Raw genomic sequence first — 23,843 nt, forward strand, 5'->3', positions numbered from 1 at the left:
GTTTATACGTCCCCCAGGCCACAAGAGGGCAACTGCACTGGATATGGACGTGACCATGGGGACAGAGACAGGAGGCTCAAACCCATTGGGGCCCGTGGCCACCACTAGGGGGCGCCCTGAGCGTCGTGGAGCCTGGGAAACCTGCACTCCCGACACACCTGGGCAGGTGAAGGAAGAACCTTCCAGGGATGCCCAGAGTGCTTCCAGGTGCTAGTGTGGCACTTCCACCACACCAGGAAGTGCTGCCGGAAGGTCGTCAGCAAGCACCTGGAGCACATCCAGGTGAATATAAAAGGGGCTGCCTTCCAACAGTCCAGGAGATAGAGTCGGAAGCTGCAGGTGGACGAAGCTCCAGCGACAGGGGGAAGAAAGGCGGCCTACGGACATTGAAGAAGCCCATGCTGAGAGGTGTTTGGTGTGGGAGCACCGTGTGCAACTTTTGTGGAGAATAAAACGTGCGTTTTATAAGGAACTGGTGTTTGTCTGACGGTGCTCAGACCAGCTCTCACTATATTATTTTATATATATATAAAAAATATACATATACATACACACCCACCCACAATTATTTATGATGTTGCAACAATACCTGGAAATGTATTGGAAAGTATCGAGAGTTCTGGTTGAGAACAATGATTTCTGTGAATACTTGCTAGTCTCAAGATAAGCATCATTTTCATTAACATTATTTTCTTAATTATAAACCTGATTACTCTCCCTTCTCATTTAAATCAGTTCCATTCCCAAATCTGCGCTTTCCTAATCACGGTGGTAAAGAGTGGAAATCAAATCCTAGCAATAAACATTAGGAGTATGTAAACATTTACAGGAGAAGATGCCAGTTCATTACAACATGATTCAACAAATTTACAGCATATATGATGCTAGCTTAAATGTAAAGTACACTATTTTCTTTTTGGGGACTTCTGAAATAAAAAGTAAAAAATTGCTAGTATCAGGTGTGCATCAATGCTAAAATAACGTAACGTTTAATTTTTTTTTTTTTTATAGTTCTTTCAGATGTTGTAGTATTATTGTTAAACTTCCAGACAAAAGCAACTGATTGCAAACTTGGGTGTAGCAATGAAATTGTCCTAATGACCTTATCAATTATATAGTAATAAAAATGCTAGAATGTAATTCAAAATATGGCAACAGAAGCAATCAAGATGATAGATATTATGCTTGCCCCTCACACCAACTGATGAGACAAGAACTAATAATGTGAGTTTTTACAGGATGAGGTGCTCATTATATTGAGCAAGAGTTAATCCTTGTTTTTCCTGTCTGTTGTGCACATTTTCTTTAGGAACATTTCAGTGAAGTCAAAACTCACAATGGTGATGGTATATCATAGAGGGAGGAGTAGGAGATTGCAGAGATCACTAAAGACTCTTAAAAATAATGCTTCAAAAATGGAAGTGGTTCTTAATTTAAAAAAAAAAAAAAAAAAAAAACAGCTTGCCAAAGAAGCATTTAATTCTGGGAGTTCCGGTTCTTTGTATATATGAAATTAGTTCTTTGGACTTTGTAATCTTTCCTAATGTGTGGACTAAACTGAAATCGTCAATGTGTAGTAAGCTACCTAGCAGGGAGCTAACAGATCAGGAAAACCCGAACTCAGTCTGTGTTAATGTATGCAGCAAGAGTCTTTTTAAAATCAGGACCCTAGTAGCATTTCACAAATCTGTCATTGTCTATTCATGGTAACTAATGTCACGAGACATGCGTCTAAATAAAGGTTCTTTCTGAAACCTTCATGGGAATGTTTCTTTTCTAAAGAGCCATCCTGGCACCTTTAAGAGTGTAGGGAGGCCTTTTAAACCCCTTTCACTGTACAAGCTACAACTTTCTAAATGCTACCTTCAATTTCCTAATTTTATTAAAATTCACAAAATCAGTGTACAGGTTATAAATATAGGTAGATTTTCCATTAATAAAAGTGGTGACTACCTGAATTGTTGAAAAATGAATCATTGACTTTATCAAAATCAACAATTAAGTTAAATCTTTTGTACAACAATGGACAAAAGAATAACTGTAAATCTATTTGGAAAGAATGAAAATAACATTGTCGCACTCCATCAGTCCAATTCTGGGTCCCTGGGGGGCTAGAACCTGTCCTGCGCTGGGATATCATCTGACTCTGTAATCGACCACAATAAGCAAAAATCCATTTTCATGCTCACTTATCCAGTTCGAGTTCATGGAGTGCCCATCCTACCAGCACTGCAAACAATAACAGTTTATAAGAAAATGTAGTGTCCGCATAGCACAGATTCTTCTGTTTAAGCTCTAGTCTCTCTTACATTTTCCCCCAAAATGTATTAAATGTCACCCTGTGATGGCCTGGACACACCCGATAGCCTCTTGTACATAATGTGACAGTGAAATGAGCTCAGCAACTTTGGAAATCTTGTTTGGTATATTAATTGTACATAAAACAAGAGTTTTGCTTGAGAGAATTTTTTATTTCTCCCACCTCTAGTCTCATCAAATTGAATATCAGAAAGAAATTAAAGCAAAAGCATACTGATGTGGACCTTCCTTACTGCATTGCAGCCCAGCTCAAGGCAATTCTCTGTGCACAGCTATGTTCACTTTGAAACACACGAAACTTGTATATTAAGCAAAAAGTTTACTGAAAATGAATGCCCATGTTTTTTGCAGTATTTAAATCATCTGGGTACAGTTCCTTAATATTTATTTTCCTTTAGATCTTTCTGTTTATCATTTAAAATTCTAAAAAGCCCCATCTTCAGCGTACACCCAAAAAGGCAGAAATAAGCTGAGAGACAGACCATCACTAGCTCAAGAAAGCCACATTAACACAGTTTAGTAGCCCGTTCCATATTGGCCCTAACTGGCACGTTTTTCCGGATGTATAAAGGAAAACTAAATACCCAGTGGGCGGTATGGTGGCGCAGTGCTAGCGCTGCTGCCTCACAGTTAGGAGACCCGGGTTTGCTTCTTGGTCCTCCCTGAGTGGAGTTTGCATGTTCTCTCCGTGTCTGCGTGGGTTTCCTCCCACAGTCCAAAGACATGCAGGTTAGGTGCATTGGTGATAATGCATTGGTGTGTGCCCAGCAGTGGGCTGGCACCCTGCCCAGGATTTCTTCCTGCCTTGCACCCTGTGCTGGCTGGGACTGGCTCCAGCAGACCCCCCCCGTGACCCTGTGTTAGGATATAGCGAGTTGAAAAATGACTGACTGACTGAATAACCAGTGGAAAACCTACACAGACATGGTGGGAATGTACAGCCATTTAACTTGAAAATGTGGCTAAACAAGACCTGCAAATATAAAATGAATGAGCAGCATTGGGCTTCATTTTCAAAAACAAGCGGCAATGGGGGCAGCAGGTCTACCTCAGATACCAAAGATCAACCAGGAAATTGTGGCACATGCCACAGTAGTTTGCCGTGACTCACACTATCACTTTAAAACATGGATGCAAAAACCAGTCCCGTCTCCCAAAAAGGGAATAATGAGCTTCACCATAAAGTCAAAGCACTACTCTCAAACACTGAAAGAAACGATTCGCACAAAATCAAATATGCAGCGCAACCCAAACAATTTGCAAAATAAATTTGTATTTTGTCAGTCAGCCAACCAGTCATTTTCCAGCCTGCTATATCCTAACACAGGGTCATGGGGGGGTCTGCTGGAGCCAATCCCAGGCAGCACAGGGCACAAGGCAGGAACAAATCCCGGGCAGGACGCCAGCCTACCACAGTAAATTTGTGTTTTGCATCCAGCAAAATTGATGCCGTTCTGATAAGCAGAACGTGTTTATTATTTGTCTGGAAGCATTTACATGTGTGTATTCTGCATGTGTCTGGCTGTTATTTAGTATTTAAATAAAAAAAAATAAATAAATATCTGGTACAAAAAAAAAAAAAATTAGGATACGTTGCTTGCTAAGTAACATGGTGAATCTTGGCAGCACCACCTTTCTGTGTACGCCGTTTTCCTGAAGAGAAAATATAGGAATGTGCATGATGGTGCTTTTTAGTGCGTCTCCATTTGAAAAATATCCTCAGTGTCATATTAATAAAGAAACGGGCTACGCATCTCCTTCATGAAGTGTATGAGATGCATAAATACAATTAAATTAACCGGAGGAGCCCCAGAAAATTACACAAGTAAACTTAAGTATGAATGAGGCTTTAGGTAGCCCAAAAAAAAAAAAATTTTTAAACCCACCTCAATAAAAAAGCGAGCTGCACACAATTGAAAAAATCCCTGATGAGACAAATTTGAGTGCAAGTTTTGTGAAACTATGCAAATTGAAATAGTACTATTCTCAAATCTTTTTTTTCCTACAGATATTCTGAATTTTTACATCTTCCCTGTGCATAGTCTTTGAATCTTAGTTTTATTCTTTATCCTGCTGTGTGAAAAATACTTTGTCAGCTTTATAAAAGTGAATACCGTGGATGCCATTGTCAAACATAACAGGGCAAGTAGTTATTTATTTATTTTAGTAGTTGACATGGATAAAAAAAACGAACAAGTGGAGCTCCTTTTTTACACATTGATATGAAATAAGTGGCGCAGTGGCGCAGTGGCGCAGTGGGTAGTGCTGATGCCTCGCAGTTAGAAGACCCGGGTTTGCTTCCCAGGTCCTCCCTGTGTGGAGTTTGCATGTCTCCCCGTGTCTGCAAGGGTTTCCTCCCACAGTCCATAGACATTCAGGTTAGGTGCATTGGCGTTTCTAATTTGTCCCTGGTGTGTGTGCCCTGTGGCAGGTTTGTTTCCTGCATTGCCCCCTGTGTTGGCTAGGATTGGCTCCAGCAGACCCCCCATGACCCTGTAGTTAGGATATAGCAGGTTGGATAATGGATGGATGGATGGATGGATATGAAATAAGTACAGTATAGCTGTGAAGTTCCCCCTTGGAGGTATGAAGTACACTGACGTAGAGACCTACACTGGTGTATGGCTGCCCCTTCCAAATATGGGATGTTAACATGGGGCGAAGTGCCGGTACTCACCAGTACTCCTAAATTAACTACCGGTGTGTATTAGGCGGGCGGCACGGTGGCGCAGTGGTAGCGCTGCTGCCTCGCAGTTAGGAGACCTGGGTTCACTTCCCGGGTCCTCCCTGCGTGGAGTTTGCATGTTCTCCCCGTGTCTGCGTGGGTTTCCTCCGGTGCTCCGGTTTCCTCCCACAATCCAAAGACATGCCGGTTAGGTGGATTGGTGATTCTAAATTGGCCCTAGTGTGTGCTTGGTGTGTGGGTGTGTTTGTGTGTGTCCTGCGGTGGGTTGGCACCCTGCCCAGGATTGGTTACTGCCTTGTGCCCTGTGTTGGCTGGGACTGGCTCCAGCAGACCCCCTGTGACCCTGTAGTTAGGATATAGCGGGTTGGATAATGGATGGATGGATGGATATGAAATAAGTACAGTATAGCTGTGAAGTTCCCCCTTGGAGGTATGAAGTACACTGACGTAGAGACCTACACTGGTGTATGGCTGCCCCTTCAAAATATGGGATGTTAACATGGGGCGAAGTGCCGGTACTCACCAGTACTCCTAAATTAACTACCGGTGTTTATTAGGCAAGAATGGAAAAGTAACAGTGATTACCAGCCCACTTCAAGCACTAATTTGTGTATACATGAGTTGATCCTTTTATAATCGACATATACATTTAAGCACATACTATAGGCACATACATAACACACATGCACATGTCGCTGTATATTTTATACATAACAATATATACACATTTCCCATTATTCTAATATTACTGAAATTAACATAAAAAAAGGTTAATAGAAAACACAATTATGTATATTCTAGACAATCTCTGAATATAAAATACTGCCAGTATGAGCATTTGAATTAATCAATGCATGCATGCCATATTTCATAAAATCAAAACCATCATTCTGCATCACATAACCTAAATCTGTGGGCTTCCATTCCATCTTATTGTCTGGGCATAAAAGCAAGTGGTTACAGCTTAGTAACATCTGGAAGGAGCAGATCCCATTGCTTTATACCAGACAGGGACTGCCTTTATTGAAAGTATCAATGCACCTATTGGAGATGCTCTGCACATGTATCACATATTCACCTGCACATGGCTCCTTTTGTGTACACATATTAGAAATACAGACACTAAACTTGAATGTGTTTAATTACACTCAGTGCAAACTATCTGCTTATCTTGAACAACAGAGAAATAAGTCATACATTTTTAACACTGGACGGGAGACAAGTTTGTCAAATGTCACAATGAGGTTGGGAACGTACTGTAGATACCAAATTTTAGACACAAACTAAATCAGGGCTTGCAAAAAACAAAACAAAGGAAGAAATATGAAGAGGCTGCACTAAACGCCACATTACTCGGCAACAGTAATAGTATGCAGTGAACTTGTACGTATGCCGATTTATCTTTAAATATTGTAAATATGTAAGCAAGAGTTCATGTCAGGAAGTTGTAATAAAGTTAATTGTTGGATTATTTAAGGGAGGAGAAATTTGGTGGATGGAGTAGAGAGAAAAAAAAAAATAAAGAGTAGTGTTCTTGGGTAGCTCAGTGCTGTATCTCCACCGTTGTATTATAAAAGAAATAAAATTTAATTGGCAAATAGTCCACAAACTGGGGTGGTCAGCTCTGTGTGCCTTTCCACACATCGAAGACTCCGTCTGCTACCGAGAAAGAAAAGAACATTAACTGTAATGATTAGAAGTGTTTAACTCGCAAATACCAAGGACTGCATTTTGTGTTAATCATGCTGCAGAGAGCTATATGATGTTTACTTCTATATGATTTGTTCTTCATTTAGGTAGAAAAAGAATTAAGCTTGTGCACAAAATTATGAGAGTAACTTGCATTCTTTTATGAGAAAATGCTGACCTCGATACTAACAGAACACCCTGTGATATTATAAACCAGTTGTGATAGTTTATGAATTTTTAAAACTATAAGAAACATGTCTCTTAATGAATAAATAAGGATTTATTAATCTTACCAGACAAAATCTAATGAAGATATTAAAGCTATGAGAATGTAATTTTTTTTATAACTAATGTACCGAACTATAAGAAGCTGCTTTAAACTGGTCGTGTGTGTGTGAGCGGATAAGGGAGTATCTTTAGGACTGCCAGTAGGCCCGATAACTCTTTATTTTGGTAAGAAACGCTGTGCACTCCTGTATGTAATAAATCAGGATGAAACCGTAACTTACAGCAATCTATGTATGACCTCAAAATGAACTGCCAGGTTTTTTCTCTTTGGCTAATGAATAAGCTGGGTAATAAAAAGGATTTTTTTCTTTTCAGGAAGGCAGGCCGTCTGATCTGACCAGTCAGTGGACTGAGCTGGTGTTGGGTTAGTCTCTTTGACTCGCCAAGAAGAAAGAATTGCTTTTTTTTTACTAGAAATTGGTGTTTGTTTCCCGTTGTTTTCGACTTCAGCGTCCACACTCCGCTACGGAGGTCGCCTGCAAGCCAAGAAGAACCGACACCGAATTCTGGTAAGGAGAGTAGCGGACTCTCAACACCCACTCTTACATGTACAGTGGAATCTCAGTTCACAAACATCTTGGAACACGTACAAATCGGTTTACGACCAAAAAGTTTACCAAACTTTTACATCTGTTCACGACCACAGACTCAGTATATGAACAAGCGAGTTTCCCTTTTGGTTGTGCACGCCGACGATTTCTGCACGTGTTCAGTCTCTCCCTGTGCAGCGAGCGAGAGAGCGAGACACACACACACGGCGAGCAAGAGAGAGACTGCTGGACGCATAAGGCGAAGAAGGCAGTTAAAGATGCAGCAGGCTTGTTTTAAAAGAGACTGATTCGAGCATTGTTTTAACCTCGTTGTATTTAATGAAGACTTTTTTCTATTGGATTTTAACCTCCACTTCACTTCTGTTCTGGCTCATAGCGTGCATTGTTGCAATGTTACTTTTCTTGGTGATTTATTAAATTACGTATTTTTCAAATGTTCATTTTTGTCCATGTGCTTAAAACTCATTAAAAAAAAAAGTATTTTTAGCGAGCGGTTCGTAGCACTGCAGTGCGAACTCTTGCAGTGTTAGTTTTCTCAGTTGTTCAAGGTTTTCTCAGTGTTATTCAATGTTTTTACATTTAGTTTACTATTACGCTGTGCATTCTATGGTATAATTAACTATATTTGTGCTTAATCTTTAAAAACAAATATATTTACATAGAGTTTGTATGGTCTGGAACGGATTAATTGTATTTACATACAATCCTATGGGGGAAAATTACTTCGGTCCACGACCAAATCGGTTTACGACCGAGTTTTGGAATGAATTATGGTCGTGAACTGAGGTTCGACTCTATATGTATTACATAGAGCCATACTAATAAATCTGCGGACAAACCAACCAAATTCACATATCCTCTTACTCTTTCATACACATTCCTATAACATGAAGTATCCACAAATTATTGGAGTTTTCTTATTCAGTTGTGGGGGACCCGCAGTTGAACCGAGCAGGTAAAGGCACCGAACTCCATCACTGGGCACACTCACTCTCGCATTCACTTGCAAAAACAAAACGAACAAAAAAAGCAGAAACTTAAGAAATTTGAGGAGTCTACATTAAATGCCACAATGCTCATTAAAAATAATGATATGCAACAAACTTGTATATGTACATTCATCCCTAAATACACATAACATGCCACACTAACAAACTTGATCACAAGCCTACAAACAAATTCATCCCCCTTATTCTTTCATACACATTCACGTAAGAAATAATCCACAAATTATTTGAGCCTACTCTTCCAGTTGAGGGTTGTGGGGACCTGCAGTCTGTCCGAACACCATCAGGTACAAAAGCAGGAAGTCCATCACAGAGCACATTCACTTGGATGAGGCCAATGTGCCGAAGCCCCAGCCGGCATGGAGCAAAGGTGCAGTGAGTGACCAGGCCAGAATGGGAATCCAGTGTCCTAGAGCTGCGAGTCAGCAGCACTCCCACTAACCACTGCATCTCAGGGATTAAGGACATGGCGTACGAAAACCTGTTTAGTCTCAAGCAGAGGAGACTGCGTGGGAACCTAATCCAGGCCTTCAAAATCCTCGAAGGCATTGATAAAGTGAATCCAGCAGAATTTGTTCAGCTTAACGGTGAATCACATATGTGGGGGCACCAGAGGAAATTAACAGGAAGTGCATTTAGGACTGAAGCCAGGAAGCACTTCTTTATGCCAAGAATTGTGGACATCTGTAACGAATATACTAAGACTTGGAGTTGAAGCAAAAACCTTCAGAACCTATAAAGATCTGGAGGAGATATTAGGACATCTTAGCTATTAGCTAAACAAGCGAGCTTGATGGACTAAAAGGTTTCCTCTCATTTGTCAAATTTCTGATGTATCAGTGAGGATGTGAGCGAAGAGCCAGCAGCACTGACCACTGCCTAGCATGTTGCATTTCAGCATACATTTCATTGAATAGATCGAGGGTAAACATTCACACTCAGAGTGTACCAGAATTTGCAATCCCTTCTTTTAAAGAGGTGTATCTTGGGAACAAATAAATGTAGTAGGCAGCAAACTGAAAATTATGATTAGCAGTATCTACAGACTTCAAAAAACTTGGATAGAAAGAGTATTAGAAAATGAGAAAACCTCTGGGGCATAAAACTGATGAATTAATAATATATTATTCAAATCAGGCTCATGAGGTCCGTGGGGCTATCCTGGCAGCGATGGGCACAAAGCAGGCGACTAGCTCTGGATATGGCACCAGTCCTTCACAGAGCCCATTCAGTCTCTGGGGGTGGGGGAGGAAAACTGAAGTATCTGGGGAAAAATGCCGGGAGAATGTGAAAGCCACACATGCTACCCGTGCTACACTACTGTGCCACCCCCATTATGTGTTATGTGGTACATTGGTTGGTGCTGTTGCCTCACAGATACATCATCCCGGGTTTACTCCATTGTTGAAAGTGTGCACTTTGTTCATTCGTTTATGCCATGTCTGCAAGGATTTTCCTCCTTTGCCCTAAAAGATGCAGGTCAGGTTAATTGGCAGTTCCAAATTTGGCCTGTGTAAGAGTCAGCGGGCATCCTAAAGGACTGGCACCCTCATGCTGCTCACTCTCCAGCCTCCTGTGACCCTGGACTGGACTTAACAAGTTTCTTATACTATAATGCTAGTGCATGTACACGTACAAAATACTGTGTACTAATACAGAAAAAATAAATGTAAAATGTTATGTCAGTATATACCCGGCAAGTGTACAAACACATATAAAAAGTGTGTCTGCATATTCTTAATTTCTCATTCTGCCAGTGTGTGCATCCATCCATTATCCAACCTGCTATATCCGAATGACAGGATCACAGGGGTCTGCTGGAGTCAATCCCAGTCAACACAGGGCACAAGGCAGGAAACAAACCCTGGGCAGGGTGCCAGCCCACCACAGGGCACACACACACACCAAGCACCCACTATGGACAATTTAGAATCACCAATGCACCTAACCTGCATGTTTTAGGACTGTGGGAGGAAACCTACGCAGACACGGGGAGAACATGGAAACTCCACGCAGGGAGGACCCAAGGAAGTGAACCCGGGTCTCCTTACTGTGAGGCAGCAGTGCTACCCACCGTGCCACCGGTGTGCACATCTCTGTACATCAAATGAGTATATATGCATGAAAACATAACCATGTGTTTATAGGCACTCAAAGACAGACCATGCATTTACAATTTTTACATTTATATGTATTTAGTAAACACACACACACACACACACACACACACACACACACACAATAAAGCCTGAGTGGAGCTAAATGCGTGTCTCGGCAGCATCAGATACAAGTCAAAATTCATCTTTAGACACTTAAGGGGCCAACACCTACATGAGATTTAATATGTAAAAACACACCCACAATACATGCATACTTATTATGCACACACAGAGCGCACCAACATGTACACAGAAATAAAATGTACATGGACACAATACTCCAAAAAGAACATGTACACACATTCACAATTTCATATTTACATGTAAACACACACAAGAGATTACATGTGTGCACAAGCGTGTACAGATATCTAATCCTTGCCTCTCTTATGACACAATAATGGGTGGCCGCACTAGTAAGTTATTCACTGAGACTTCCCACATAAAGAATGATGTAATGGTGGCTGAACTGTGAGCATCAAACAACAAATGGCAGCAAAACTTCAACAAATTAAAATCTACCTAAAATCTAAAGAATGATCTGAAAAGTTATTAAGACAACACTGAAGCTAAAGTAGACGATGAAGATTAACACTTTTTTTTTTTTATTTAGCCGACCATTCGTATACAGTGAACTAGACCAGAAGCGTCTCACCATCCATCACCAGCTTTTCCACATCTTCATGAATATGAAGGGAAACTTCACCTAAAAATGTTTCACTTTCCCTCATTTTATTTTAATTATTTGTTTTTTGTTTTTTTTTTTGGTCAAGAAAACATTTGAACACGCTGCATTGAAAGCGCCGCTGGCATTTCTCTCACCTCTGTAACACAACATGAGCCACATCAGCTCAAACAGCTGTCCACCAAACTCGCACATGTCCAAGCCCAGCATAGCGCCTTGTCTTGGATGGAGTCTCCAAATCCAGAAAGCGAAACACAAAAATCTCACAGGGAAAAAAAAAGTGTCACCCCAACAATAAAATGAAAAATATTTTAAAATTGTATAAAAAGGTGTTTTCCTCGGGGGTGAGAAAACAAAATCATGTATGTAATCGTTCTGGTAACATGAAATCCTGAGGCGGAGGTCAGGAAAGGTGGATGTTGTAAAGCCAATGATCTCTCGGTAATCCGCGCCGGACAAGCGCTCCGTCTTAAGCAGCCTCTGCAATGAGATGCTGTAATGGGAAAATTGTATTTCTGTCTGCAGACGATATTGATTTGCCAGCGAGAAACAAACCCCCCGCCTCAGCGCGGTGCAGCCCTCAGCTCCATCATTCATTAGCTGGGAGGCTGCGATGATCTCATCCCTTCTCAGGCACAAACGTGCTGTGCAATACAAAAAAAAAAAAAAAAAAGAGAAAGAAAGAAAGAAAGGAGAGCATCCCTTCCCTGCCTATGCAGGTGGAATACGTAATGCTTTACAACACGCTCCCTCGCCGCGGCTCCACCCCGGGCTTCCAGAGCCCATGAACGAAACCCGCGGGAGACAAAAGGTTCGCAAGAGAGGAGCTTCCTGCCAGGTGAGGATCAAAGAGGTGGCTTTTCACGAAGGGGCTCTGAATTTGTGTAATCCACGGGGACAGAAGATGCGAAATAAATTAAACCACATCATCACAATACTCATTTTGTATCTGAAAATTTTCGTTCTTACTGCAGCCCCTAAAACTATGATATCGACTAATTATTTCCCGGTGATGAATGGCCTAATTAATGTGTTATTACGGCTGATTTAACTATTCAGACCCCAGAACTTTCTACTTTATCATGTTGAATATGCATCTTCAACATATTTTTTTTCGCCCCAACAATCTACAGTCTGTAATCCGTACTGACAAAATGAAAACCCTGGATCTGAATGCCTGCTTCTCCTCACCAGCCCAGTCAGACTAAGAAATGAATGGTTAGGCATGAGGGTATTTGAAGAGAACAAAAAAAAGGCATTAAGTGACCACAAAATGGAAAGTTTAACTGTGCTGTTACGCTTTATGCAAGGTTTGCTTACTGCCGCATTTGTTCACAGTTTTAACTTGTCAGGATATACAGTGAATCTGGAAAATATTCAGACCCCTTTACTCTTTACACACTATTATGTTGTATAATTTGAAATGGATAAATTCACCCCCAGTCTGCACTGAATAATCCATAATGACAAAGTGAAAACATGTTTTCAGAAAGGTTTGCAAATTTATTTAAAAAAAAAAAAGAAAAAAAAAAAGGTTGAAATCTTTCATTTCATAGAAGTATTCAGACCCTCAGTTCAGTTTCGGGTCTTCTTGGGTAAGTCACTGCAAGCTTTGCACACCTGGATTTGGGAAGGCAGGAATGGGACTTTGGGTACGTCCCATCCTCCCTGGCAAATCCTCTCAAGCTCTGTTAGGCTGGATGGAAAGTTATCTGTAAACTGCCATCTTCAGGTCTTTCCACAGATGTTTTATAGGATTAAGTCTGGACTTTACTTGGGTCACTCAAGGACAGTTAGAGACGGCAGCATTGTCTTGGCTGTATACGCTTCAGGTCAATATCATGATGAAATGTGAACTCTTGTCCCAGTCTGAAGTAGGTTTTTCTTCAAGAACCTCTCTGCATTTGGTTGCATTCATCCCCTTCTCCCTGCTGCAGAGAAGCATGGGCCATGGCATAATGCTGCCATCACCATGCTTCGCCATTGGGATGTTAATAGTGTGACAGATAGGGGCCGCTATCGCTCCCTTGAACCCCTGTCCAAGACTTCCAAAAGTTGACTATTTTCACAGCACAGTGCACAAGGCACCCTCTCCTCCACAATACTCATTCAAATAATCAATCACAATAACAATAACTCTCCACCATTCCCAGACGTGTTGCCCTCCTACCACCCAGCTCAGCTCGCCGTCTGGGAGCTCCCACAATCCTTTTATATTCTCTGACCCGGAAGTGTTCCAATCCCCAGTCCATGTGATCTCCTATCACTTCTGGGTCAGATAAGTCCTTTTCTTCACCCCGGAAGCACGTCATTCCCCTTATTCTTGCGACTCGGACATACTTCCGGGTCGTAAGGCAAATAACCATTGTTCCTCCCTGCAGCGTCTCCTAGTGGCCCCCATGGTATCCAGCAGGGCGCCGTATAAATGTCCAGGATGCCCTGCTGGTCTTCGGGGAACCTCCATGCTGTAGGGAGGGCTCCACCTGGCGGCTTGGGGTATTGGCCATACATCACAATAGGAAGGTAATGAGCAGTGCCTGGTCCTTTCTAGACACTTTGCTCAGAGAAGTTTTATTTTTCCCCCCTTTGGATCAGATGATTTTTCCCCATGCTTTAAAATGCCATTAGACAAACATTTTCTCAAGAGTGGCTTCTGTCTACCACTGTAACATGCACTCCTGATTAATGGAGTGCTTCAGAGATGGTCATCCTTTCGACAAGTTCTCCCATCTCAGCAGAGGACTTCTAAAGCTCTATTAAAGTGACCATTGGATTCTTGGTCTCCTCCTTGATCCAGCCCTCCAAGCTCAGTTACTCAGTATGACAGGATGGCCAAGTCTAGAAATTGTCCTGGTGATTCCAAACTTCCTCCATTTCACAATTACCAAGACCTCTCTGAGGAGCAATCACAGCTTTAGAAATGGTTTTATCCCCTTGCCGTGATCTGTGTCTCACCATAGCTTCATCATGAAGGTCTACACAGAGTTCCTTGGACTTGGACTTCACAGGTTGGTTTTTGTATTAACATACAGTGTGAATTGTGCACCTTATATAAATAGATTCCAAATGATGCCCAAACAATTCAGTTTACCACAGGTGGATTCATCAAGTTCCAGACACGTCAAGGATTAAGCAAAGAGTCTGAATACTGAAATAAATGCGAGATTTCAGTTTTTGATTCTTAATACGTTTGCCTACCTTTTTTGAAAACGTGTTTCAGTTTATCATTGGGTGTAGATTGATGGGAAAAAATGGCAAATGTATCCATTAAATCTTAGCACAATAAGGAGTGCTGCAGAAAGTGAAGGGGTCTGAATACATTCTGAATCCACTGTATACATCAAGTCATACCGATTAATACATGAAGGACAAACAGCTGCTCCAACTGAAGAGGGCTCTAATTTCTCTATTTGTGTATAATGAGGAGCAACATGCAAGGGGTCCAGTGGTCTCCAAAGCAGCAAAGTTGAAAATCGGGGTTGACAAAATCTACTAGAAATCCTTTCCTTGTCTCTGTGAAGGTGCATGAAAATGATTACTTCTTTGTGCTACACAATCAGGAGTTCTTGCAGGCAAAAGACTCAATCTTTTACATTAACTTCTCTCAATTATATAAAAAAAAAAAATCTTGGAAGGAGACGAGACGCGATTTCTCTGAGACACTTTAATGTCCTGCGAGACAAGGCAGTGAGACAGCAGCAGCTGATTGAGCAAAGAAGAGGTAAAAAAAAAAAAAAAAGAGGATTTGTTTCCCCTTGTATCACAGTTTAAGAGGGGGTTTCAGAGGAGCAACCGCATCTCGTTAATGTGCGTTCAGCCCACCTCTTCACAACGTGAGCGGCAGAGACGCAAAGTGGCTGGCACATAGCGCAAGCCTTGGGGGTGGGGAAGGGGGCAAAGTTGTTGTATTAAAATTGTCCCTCCCTTGTGCTAATCAATCATTTTACTTTGAACAATACCCCACAAAACAGCTCGGAAAAGGGTTGATGAAATAAGCAGCAACCAACACACCCCATTTTCTAGTGGACAAAATTTGAAAATTAGACTCAAACTGGTAAACTGCCCAGACTCCTCCATTAGGCCATCAATGACCTACTGAAGCAAAAGCCTCAAAAGGTCGAACCGCTGTAAACTGTGGAGTTCCTCCAATTTCACCCAAAAGCTGTTATTTTGAGTGATTTCAAACTTCCCTGTAATTGTAATTCACTCACTTTAACATCAATCTCAATTTCCAAGACATTGTCCCAGACATTCACTTTCAAAAATGTTCGCAAACAAACTGACAATTAAGAAATTCTGTGGAAATACACTGGAAATTAGAACCAATTATTTTGATCCAATGTTTGATAAAGAAATTAACTTTATATAAAAAAAAAAAAAAAACTGCTTGTAACTATAAAATATACGCAGTGCTGCTTGACTGGCTAATGGATTTAGCATCCTAGATTTTAATCCTTGGTCAAGTTCCCTGCACCTGAATGGTGTTTTCTCCCAATATTTTTCCCCTTCACATGCCAGTGATGTGGGTATCCGGTTAATTAGTAACTTGTTGTGCTACCCTCCTAAGTACTCAATGTAGACCTCAGCAATAACGTCTGCAGAAGTAACATGCAATGCATAGGTCTTTATTATATGCAATTTGGTATGGGATTCGTAAAAACAGTGTTAGTTTGTGATGTGCCATCTGTTGGAATGTCAAACACAAAGCATTTTATTGCTACAAATGTCTGTGACGCTCCATCATTTGGAATGACAGAGGCATAGCAACTACAAAGTAGATGGACACACTTATCCTTTTATTGCGGTGGGTTTTAAGTTGACCTCATGTACTGTTGATACCCTTTACAAGTGGGGCCAGTGATAACTTGGATCCCTGGACAGGTTTGGTTCCTATCTTGTGTTCACTGCTGTTGCAATTAAGCTGGTTTGAGAATGTCACAGTATGTTATGGAAATCCAATCAGTGACCAATGTATTTGGTTCACTGACCTACTTGTGAATTGGTTTGCCCTTTTTGCCTTTAGAATTTGGATTAAACAAGGTGAAAAAGAGGTTGCCATTCCAGTACAGACAGACAGATAGATACTTTATTAATCCCAAGGGGAAATTCACATAATCCAGCAGCAGCATACTGATACAAAACAATGTTAAAGAGTGATAAAAATGCAGGTATAACAGAGAATAACTTTGAATGTTAACGTTTACATGCCATACTTGTAGCATTATAAGTACGTACAGTACTACATGTCTATTATTTGGCTTTAGTTTCCACAAATGCTTGACTAGATTTAAGATCTAGATGTCTGAGAGGGCACTGCTTTGCAATAAAACACACTGCCCTACCTTCTTGAATTATTTCAGGACTTTGTAGCTTTGAGTATTAACCGGTTGAAAAAGCCCACTGACAGAAAGAAAAGGCTACTGCCATGGAAGAACCTGCTTAATCAGCAATAATATTCAAATATCCTATAAAATTTAACTGTGGTTCTGCTCTGGGACTTTTCTATAAATTGTTCAGAGGAGTATTGCATTACTTTACTGTTGGACGTTTAAAATCGTTGCATTTCCATTACGTCAGCTCTCAAATTTGCAAGTCTAACTGTGTAACTCTGGTTCTTGTGAATTTCCCCTTGGGGATTAATAAAGTATCTATCTATCTATCTTAAATCTCTACACAGTCTTGTGGTTAGGTCTCAAAAAAAAATTTAAATAATCCTTTCAACATACAAAAGAAAGAAATAACTCCATTCTACCTTACTTTGCAGATCCTAGTAATGCTCATACAGGGGAGTGCATGCTGTGATCACATTATTCAGGTTCATTTGACAAAAAGTGTAAAAAAAACAGAACTGTTAGTTCTAGGAAGTTAGAATATCTCCAAAAGGTAAGAACAAAAAATAAATAAATAAATAAATAAATAAATAATAATAAATAAATATATATATATATATATATATATATATATATATATATATATATATATATATATATATATATATATCTCAAAAAATTAAAGGAACACTTTGAAAACACATCAGATCTCAATGGGAAAAAGAAATCCTCCTGGATATCTATACTGATATAGACTGGGTAATGTGTTAGGAACGAAAGGATGCCACATCGTTTGATGGAAATGAAAATGATCAACCTACAGAGCCCTGAATTCAAAGACGCCCCAAAAATCAGAGTGAAAAAATGTGGCAGGCTAGTCCATTTTGCCAAAATTTAATTGCAGCAACTCAAAATTGTACGCAGCACTTTGTATGGCCCCTGTGTTCTTGTATACATGCCTGACAACATCGGTGCATGCTTCTAATGAGATGACAGATGGTGTTGTGGGGGATCTCCTCCCAGATCTGGACCAGCGCATCACTGAGCTCCTGGACAGTCTGAGGTGCAACCTAGTGGCATTGGATGGACCAAAACATAATGTCCCAGAGGTGTTCTATTGGATTTAGGTCAGGAAAGTGTGGTGGCCAGTCAATGGTATCAATTCCTTCATCCTCCAGGAACTGCCTGCATAATCTCACCACATGAGGCCAGGAATTGTCGTGCACCAGGAGCCACTGTACCAGCATAGGGTCTGACAATGGGTCCAAGGATTTCATCCTGATACCTAATGGCAGCCAAGGTGCCTTTGTCAAGCCTGTACAGGTCTGTGTGACCCTCCATGGATATGCCTCCCCAGACAATCATTAACCCACCACCAAACTGCTCATGCTGAATGATGTTACAGGCAGCATAATGTTCTCCATGGCTTCTCCAGACCCTTTCACTTCTGTCACGTGCTCAGCACAGGGCACCAGTTGTGCATCTGCCAATTCTGGTATTCTATGGCGAATGCCAATCGAGCTGCATGCTGCTGGGCAGTGAGCTCAGGGCCCATTAGAGGACATGGGGCCCTTGGGTCACCCTCATGAAGTCTTTCTGGTTGTTTGGTCAGAGACATTCACACCAGTGGCCTGCTGGAGGTCATTTTGTAGGGCTCTGGCAGTGCTCATCCTGTTCCTCCTTGCCCAAAGGAGCAGATACTGGTCCTGCTGATGGGTTATGGACCTTCTATGGCCCTCTCCAGCTCTCCTAGAGTAACTGCTTGTCTCCTAGAATCTCCTCCATGCCCTTGAGACTGTGCAGGGAGACACAGCAAACCTTCTGGCAATGACACGTATTGATGTGCCATCCTGGAGAAGTTGGACTACCTGTGCAACCTCTGTAGGGTCCAGGTATCGCCTCATGCTACCAGTAGTGACACTGACTGTAGCCAAATGCAAAACTAGTGAAGAAACAGTCAGAAAAGATGAGGAGGGAAAAATGTCAGTGGCCTCCACCTGTTAAACCATTCCTGTTTTGGGGGTCATCTCATTGTTGCCCCTCTAGTGCATCTGTTGTTAATTTCATTAACACCACAGCAGCTGAAACTGATTAACAACCCCCTCTGCTACTTAACTGACCAGATTAATATCCCATAGGTTTCATTGACTTTATGCTATACTCGGATTAAAAGGTGTTCCTTTAATTCTTTTGAGCAGTGTGTGTGTATGTATCCCAGAAGCACGGAGTGCAATAAAGGACCCAGTCCTTTAGAACACCAGGTCATCGCCTGGCACACCCATACTGACCAATTAGCCCATTGAATTAACCATCATGTCTCAAAGAAAACCAAACTTGCTCTTCTCTCCCCTTTCCTTCAGAAACAGTGCTAAGCAGAAGTTACAGATACATTAATAGTACATGCAGAGATAACATACTTTTTCTTAAAAAGATTAAATTTTAGTAATAACTTCTTGTGAGATGCAGAATCTGTTGCCCAGATTGCCTCTTCCTGGTGGACAGAAGCAACCACAGCACATCGGAGTTTGAGCTCTGGGCTCCTTACCTGGCATGTGGGGTGTTACCGACTTCTGATTCAGGTTTCTTATTTTTTTTTTTTTTTTTTTACTTGCTCTATTGCGCCAAGTTTTTAAGAGCGGCAGATGTTAAAGCAGCCTTTGTTTTTATTGCAATATTGCTTTTTGTTCCAGCAGGCTACACTCCAATATTTCCTTTTAAAGGCATTAAAAATGAGCTCTTAGAAAGTGTGAATATTGAATTTGGGCTTGTCTGATCAATGCGCCAAAAAGAAAAAAAGAGAGACAAGTGAAACTCTGAGAGGAGTTCAAAAGCATTTCAGACCAAGGATGGAAGTGCCTCATCGGTGTTAAGGGTTAGTAAAAATATCTGCCAAACGGTGTTTAATAGTTTCAGCGGTTACTCCAAGGTGACCATATTAAAAGGTCATATAACAAGAAAAAAAAAATTAAGCTGAAGTGTAAAATAGGCGGCATGGTGGCACACCCTTTAGAGCTTCTGCATTATCTATGTGTATCTGTGCTTTTTTCGAAGTTCCTCACACCTCCTAAAACGTGCAGTTTAGGGTAATTGATGCAGTGTAACTGAATACAAGTGTGCCCTGTGATAGAGTAGCACTGATCAATACTGGTTCCTGTATTACAAGTGATGCTTTCGGGATAGGCTTCTCACATCCTGCAGCTCTGGACAGGAGTTAGGATAGCTGGATGATGGAAGAATGGATGGAATTTAAAAAGCACAGTAGCTATAAAAATACAAAATCTACAGAGAAAAACCAATGGCTCTGGTTTGACACATTGTATCATGTTCATGGATACCTAATCCATCATCATCTTCTACATCCTCTTATTTTCAAAGCTTAAACCAGCAGCAATGGATACCATGCAGGAACCCACCCTGGAGGAGTCAGTTGTCTCAGATGCAGAACAAACAAGAAGTGGTCAAGTAAACAAACAAGTAAACAAAGATGGAAGATGGGCAGAATAATATCAACATATTGATGACCTCTGCATCTGTGTGTGTGTGTGTGTCACATCCTGCCAACGCTGGCACCTCAGACAGACAGGTCAGTAACTGGAAAGCACATCTTGCCCAATAATCAGCATGCCGCAATTAGAAGGACAATGACAGATTGGGGATGGAGGAGTTGGGGGTGTTATTTGAAAATTAACCCCCACCAGCCCAAATGCTGGCTCCTCCTGCCTCGTCTCAGACAGCCAACACCATAAACGGTCCAAAATGAATGAAGGGCATTCTCCCTTAAAAAGGCAATGCAGCATCCAGCACCAAATAAGCTTATGATTATCAGCACTTATCATCACTACATAATTGCAACGCTTTTTAAGACAAGTCTAGATGGTATATCGATTGATGCAAGACTGCCAAGTCACAGCTGGCAGTCTAAGTAGGCTGTTTACTCCTCATGTCTGCCATGAGTCATGCAAAACATACCTGAGACAACATTGTCCAGATTTCCATTCAGTCATTTTCAGTCGTATCCACTCACAATGGTGGGATCTCCCTTTTGCGTAATTTTAAGACACATTACAACAGCAATTTGGCATTCAAACACTAATAATTCCTCCTACCTCTCAAACTCTTGTATTAGCCTCCAACAATTCACCAGCGATGAGAAATGAAATATACAGCACTGGTCTCTATAGCAACTACTGCACTGTACTGGCAGCCCTGCTTACATTTTAATTCTACATATTTACACGGACTACAGGCATTGGGGGCTTTACTGGCAGTTCTCATTAGAATTTGGCATCTTTACTGGGATGGCTACTGTCAATAAATGTTATATAGCACCTGTACACTGCAGGCCTTTCATAAAGCTCTGTGGTTATGTAACAGGATGACAATGCCAAATTAAAAGATGAGAACCGAGTCAGGTCCATGTGCATTGAAAACTAAGCACTAAACTAAAGGCACTTTACCACTAGTAAGGACTGGAATGAAAAATAAGAGAATTAAATCTAGGCAGATATATTTGCATAAAAATATTAACTGCCTTGTTAAGATGATATTTATCGATTTTGCTGTGGCTTTTAAATACATCATCCCATGTAAGCCGATCCCAAAGCACTCTGACCGGAGTATCAGCATCTCCTTCTGAAAATGGATTCTGGTCTCTCTTAGGCTATGTCTACACTACTATGTTTTGTTTAAAAATTATTCTCCGCTTTCACCATTCACCCACAATGGTCAAACATGGACATTTAGGTAAATGCTCTCCAGAGCCGTATAGTTCTTAAAATGCCAGCTTAGTGTTGCATTGTGGGCGAGTCAAAACAGAAAGCTTTGAAATTGCAGACTCTAATCACATTCGGATTGGTTTGCTTATTGTGTGTTCTTTTCCCTGCTCATTACATTTTCTCTGCCTCTTTGCTCACCTTATATTTGTGTGTTATTCTCAATAACAAGTCAGTCCAAGCAAAATGTTGTTTTATTCTTTGTTATTCTATGGGTGTCAATGAAAGCTGCAAATGGTCAACTAGCGTGGAGGACACTTCCACTTCCTGTTTCTGCTGACACGCACATGCCCAATGTAGGCAAACCATATACAGTATGTATACTGCTCAAAAAATTAAAGAAACACTTTTTAATCCGAGTATAGCATCAAGTGAATGAAACTTGTGTGCTATTGATCTGGTCAGTTAAGCAGCAGAGGGGCTCATTAATCAGTTTCAGTTGCCTTGGTGAACAACAAGTGCATGAGACCATCCCTAAAACAGGAATGGTTTAACAGGTGGAGGCCACTGACATGATCTGTTTTTTCACTAGTTTTGTATTTGGCTATGGTAAGTGTCACTACTGGTAGCATGAGGCGATACCTGGACACTACAGAGGTGGCACAGGTAGTCCAACTTCTCCAGGATGGCAGGCACATCAATATGTGCCATTGCCAGAAGGTTTGCTGTGCCTCCCAGCACAGTCTCAAGGTGATGGAGGAGATTCCAGGAGACTTCTAGGAGAGCTGTACAGGGCTGTAAAAGGTCCTTAACTCATCAGCAGGACCGGTATCTGCTCCTTTGGGCAAGGAGGAACAGGATGAACACTGCCAGAGCCCTGCAAAATGAACTCCAGCAGGCCACTGGTGTGAATGTCTCTGACCAAAACCATCAGAAACAGACTTCATGAGGACAGCCTGAGGGCCCGACATTCTCTAGTGGGCCCTGCACTCACTGCCCAGCACCATGGAGCTTGATTGGCATTTGCCATAGAATACCAGAATTGGCAGGTCACCACTGGTGCCCTATGCTTCTCACAGATGAGAGCAGGTTCACCCTGAGCACATGTGACAGACATGAAAGGGTCTGGAGAAGCCGTGGAGAATGTTTTGCTGCCTGTAACATCGTTCAGCATTACCGGTTTGGTGGTGGGTCAGCGATGGTCTGGGAAGGCATATCCACGGATGGGTGGCCCAGATATTTACAGGCTAGACAACGGCATCTTGACTTTTAAGGAGTAAAGAGAAAGTTCCAGGGGTTCCTAGAATGAAGAGCTCAGCACACTTATGACCATCCTGCTGTCAACCACCGGTCCAGCCCCGCCAATCTATAGTGTGACAATGCTAGCTACTACAATATGTATGTACTGTCTAGCCATTCGTTCATGCTAATGTTCATTTTGAAACTCTTGACTCATATCTCCCTGCGGTGGGCTGGTTCCCTGCCCAGGATTTGTTCCTGCCTTGCACACTGTGATGGCTGGGATTGGCTCGAGCAGATCCCTGTGACCCTGTAGTTCAGATATAGCAGGTTGGATAATAGATGGATAAAGAAAGAAAGGAAAACTCCACTACCTTCAACTCCTTGGCAATGACTAACTGAAATAAAACGTCGTTAACAAACAGGGCCGTTACGCAGAATGTTAAGTCTGAATGAATGCACTCCATTATGCAAAGGCACATGAAAAATGACATTTCTGGATTCTCGCCACCATTAAAGGTTCATGCTGAACTGACGTTTTCACATTTCAGTAAACAAAGCTGCAGGTTTGTGTCAAAGATCAAGAGGAGTAAGAGCAACAAAATGCAAGTAAACCATTTGCCTTCTTGCTTTGTTAACACTCAATCATCTCAGACAAGGGCAATGAAATAAAAAGGGGAAGCATGAAGTCAGAGTTTGATTAAAAGAAGCACTCCTTCTACACATTTTTATACAGCGTCTTTGAAAGGACATGTCATCACCTGCCAAATCTTACAAAGAGATCACAACTCTAAATAAAATGATAAATAAACCTTTAGGCTACAGACCAGGACATTACACAAAAAGGTGGAAAGCATAGAAATAACACACAAAAATAAGCACATTAAAAAATACACAACAAGAGCAAAAAGTTAAAAACCAATACTCTCATGATAAGAGCAAGGACAGAAGTTACAAAATCATCAACGACCAACCTGGAATTTCTATTTTTATGACAGAGTCTAGTCAGGACTTGTGTCACCATTGAGGTGTATTGAATTGGGCATTTGCTTAGGGCGCAGATCATAAGGTGGGGGAAAAACCCAGCCACATGGGTTAGCTACCGAACAGTTGGTTGGCGCACTAATAAGATTGGCCTAGGGCACAAAATAAACTAGTACCGACACGGAGTGTAGTAT

At 41.4% G+C, this 23,843-nt stretch overlaps 1 protein-coding gene across 3 annotated transcripts in view; it reads right to left on the reverse strand.

The window, feature by feature from the left end:
- Nucleotides 1–23,843, reverse strand: part of arhgdig (Rho GDP dissociation inhibitor (GDI) gamma) — a 93,650-nt gene that overhangs the window by 38,902 nt on the left and 30,905 nt on the right. The window contains exon 1 of one of the 3 annotated variants that reach the window (XM_039774537.1): nt 11,522–11,918. The exons of the other annotated variants lie outside the window; for them this stretch is intronic. Coding sequence (XP_039630471.1) covers nt 11,522–11,594 — 73 coding nt within the window. The 5' untranslated portion in view covers nt 11,595–11,918. Of the gene's footprint in view, nt 1–11,521; nt 11,919–23,843 lie in introns of those variants that run through there. 3 annotated transcript variants of the gene reach the window in all.

The sequence above is a fragment of the Polypterus senegalus genome, chromosome 13 (genome assembly GCF_016835505.1).
Source record: "Polypterus senegalus isolate Bchr_013 chromosome 13, ASM1683550v1, whole genome shotgun sequence".
Classification (NCBI taxonomy): domain Eukaryota; kingdom Metazoa; phylum Chordata; class Cladistia; order Polypteriformes; family Polypteridae; genus Polypterus; species Polypterus senegalus.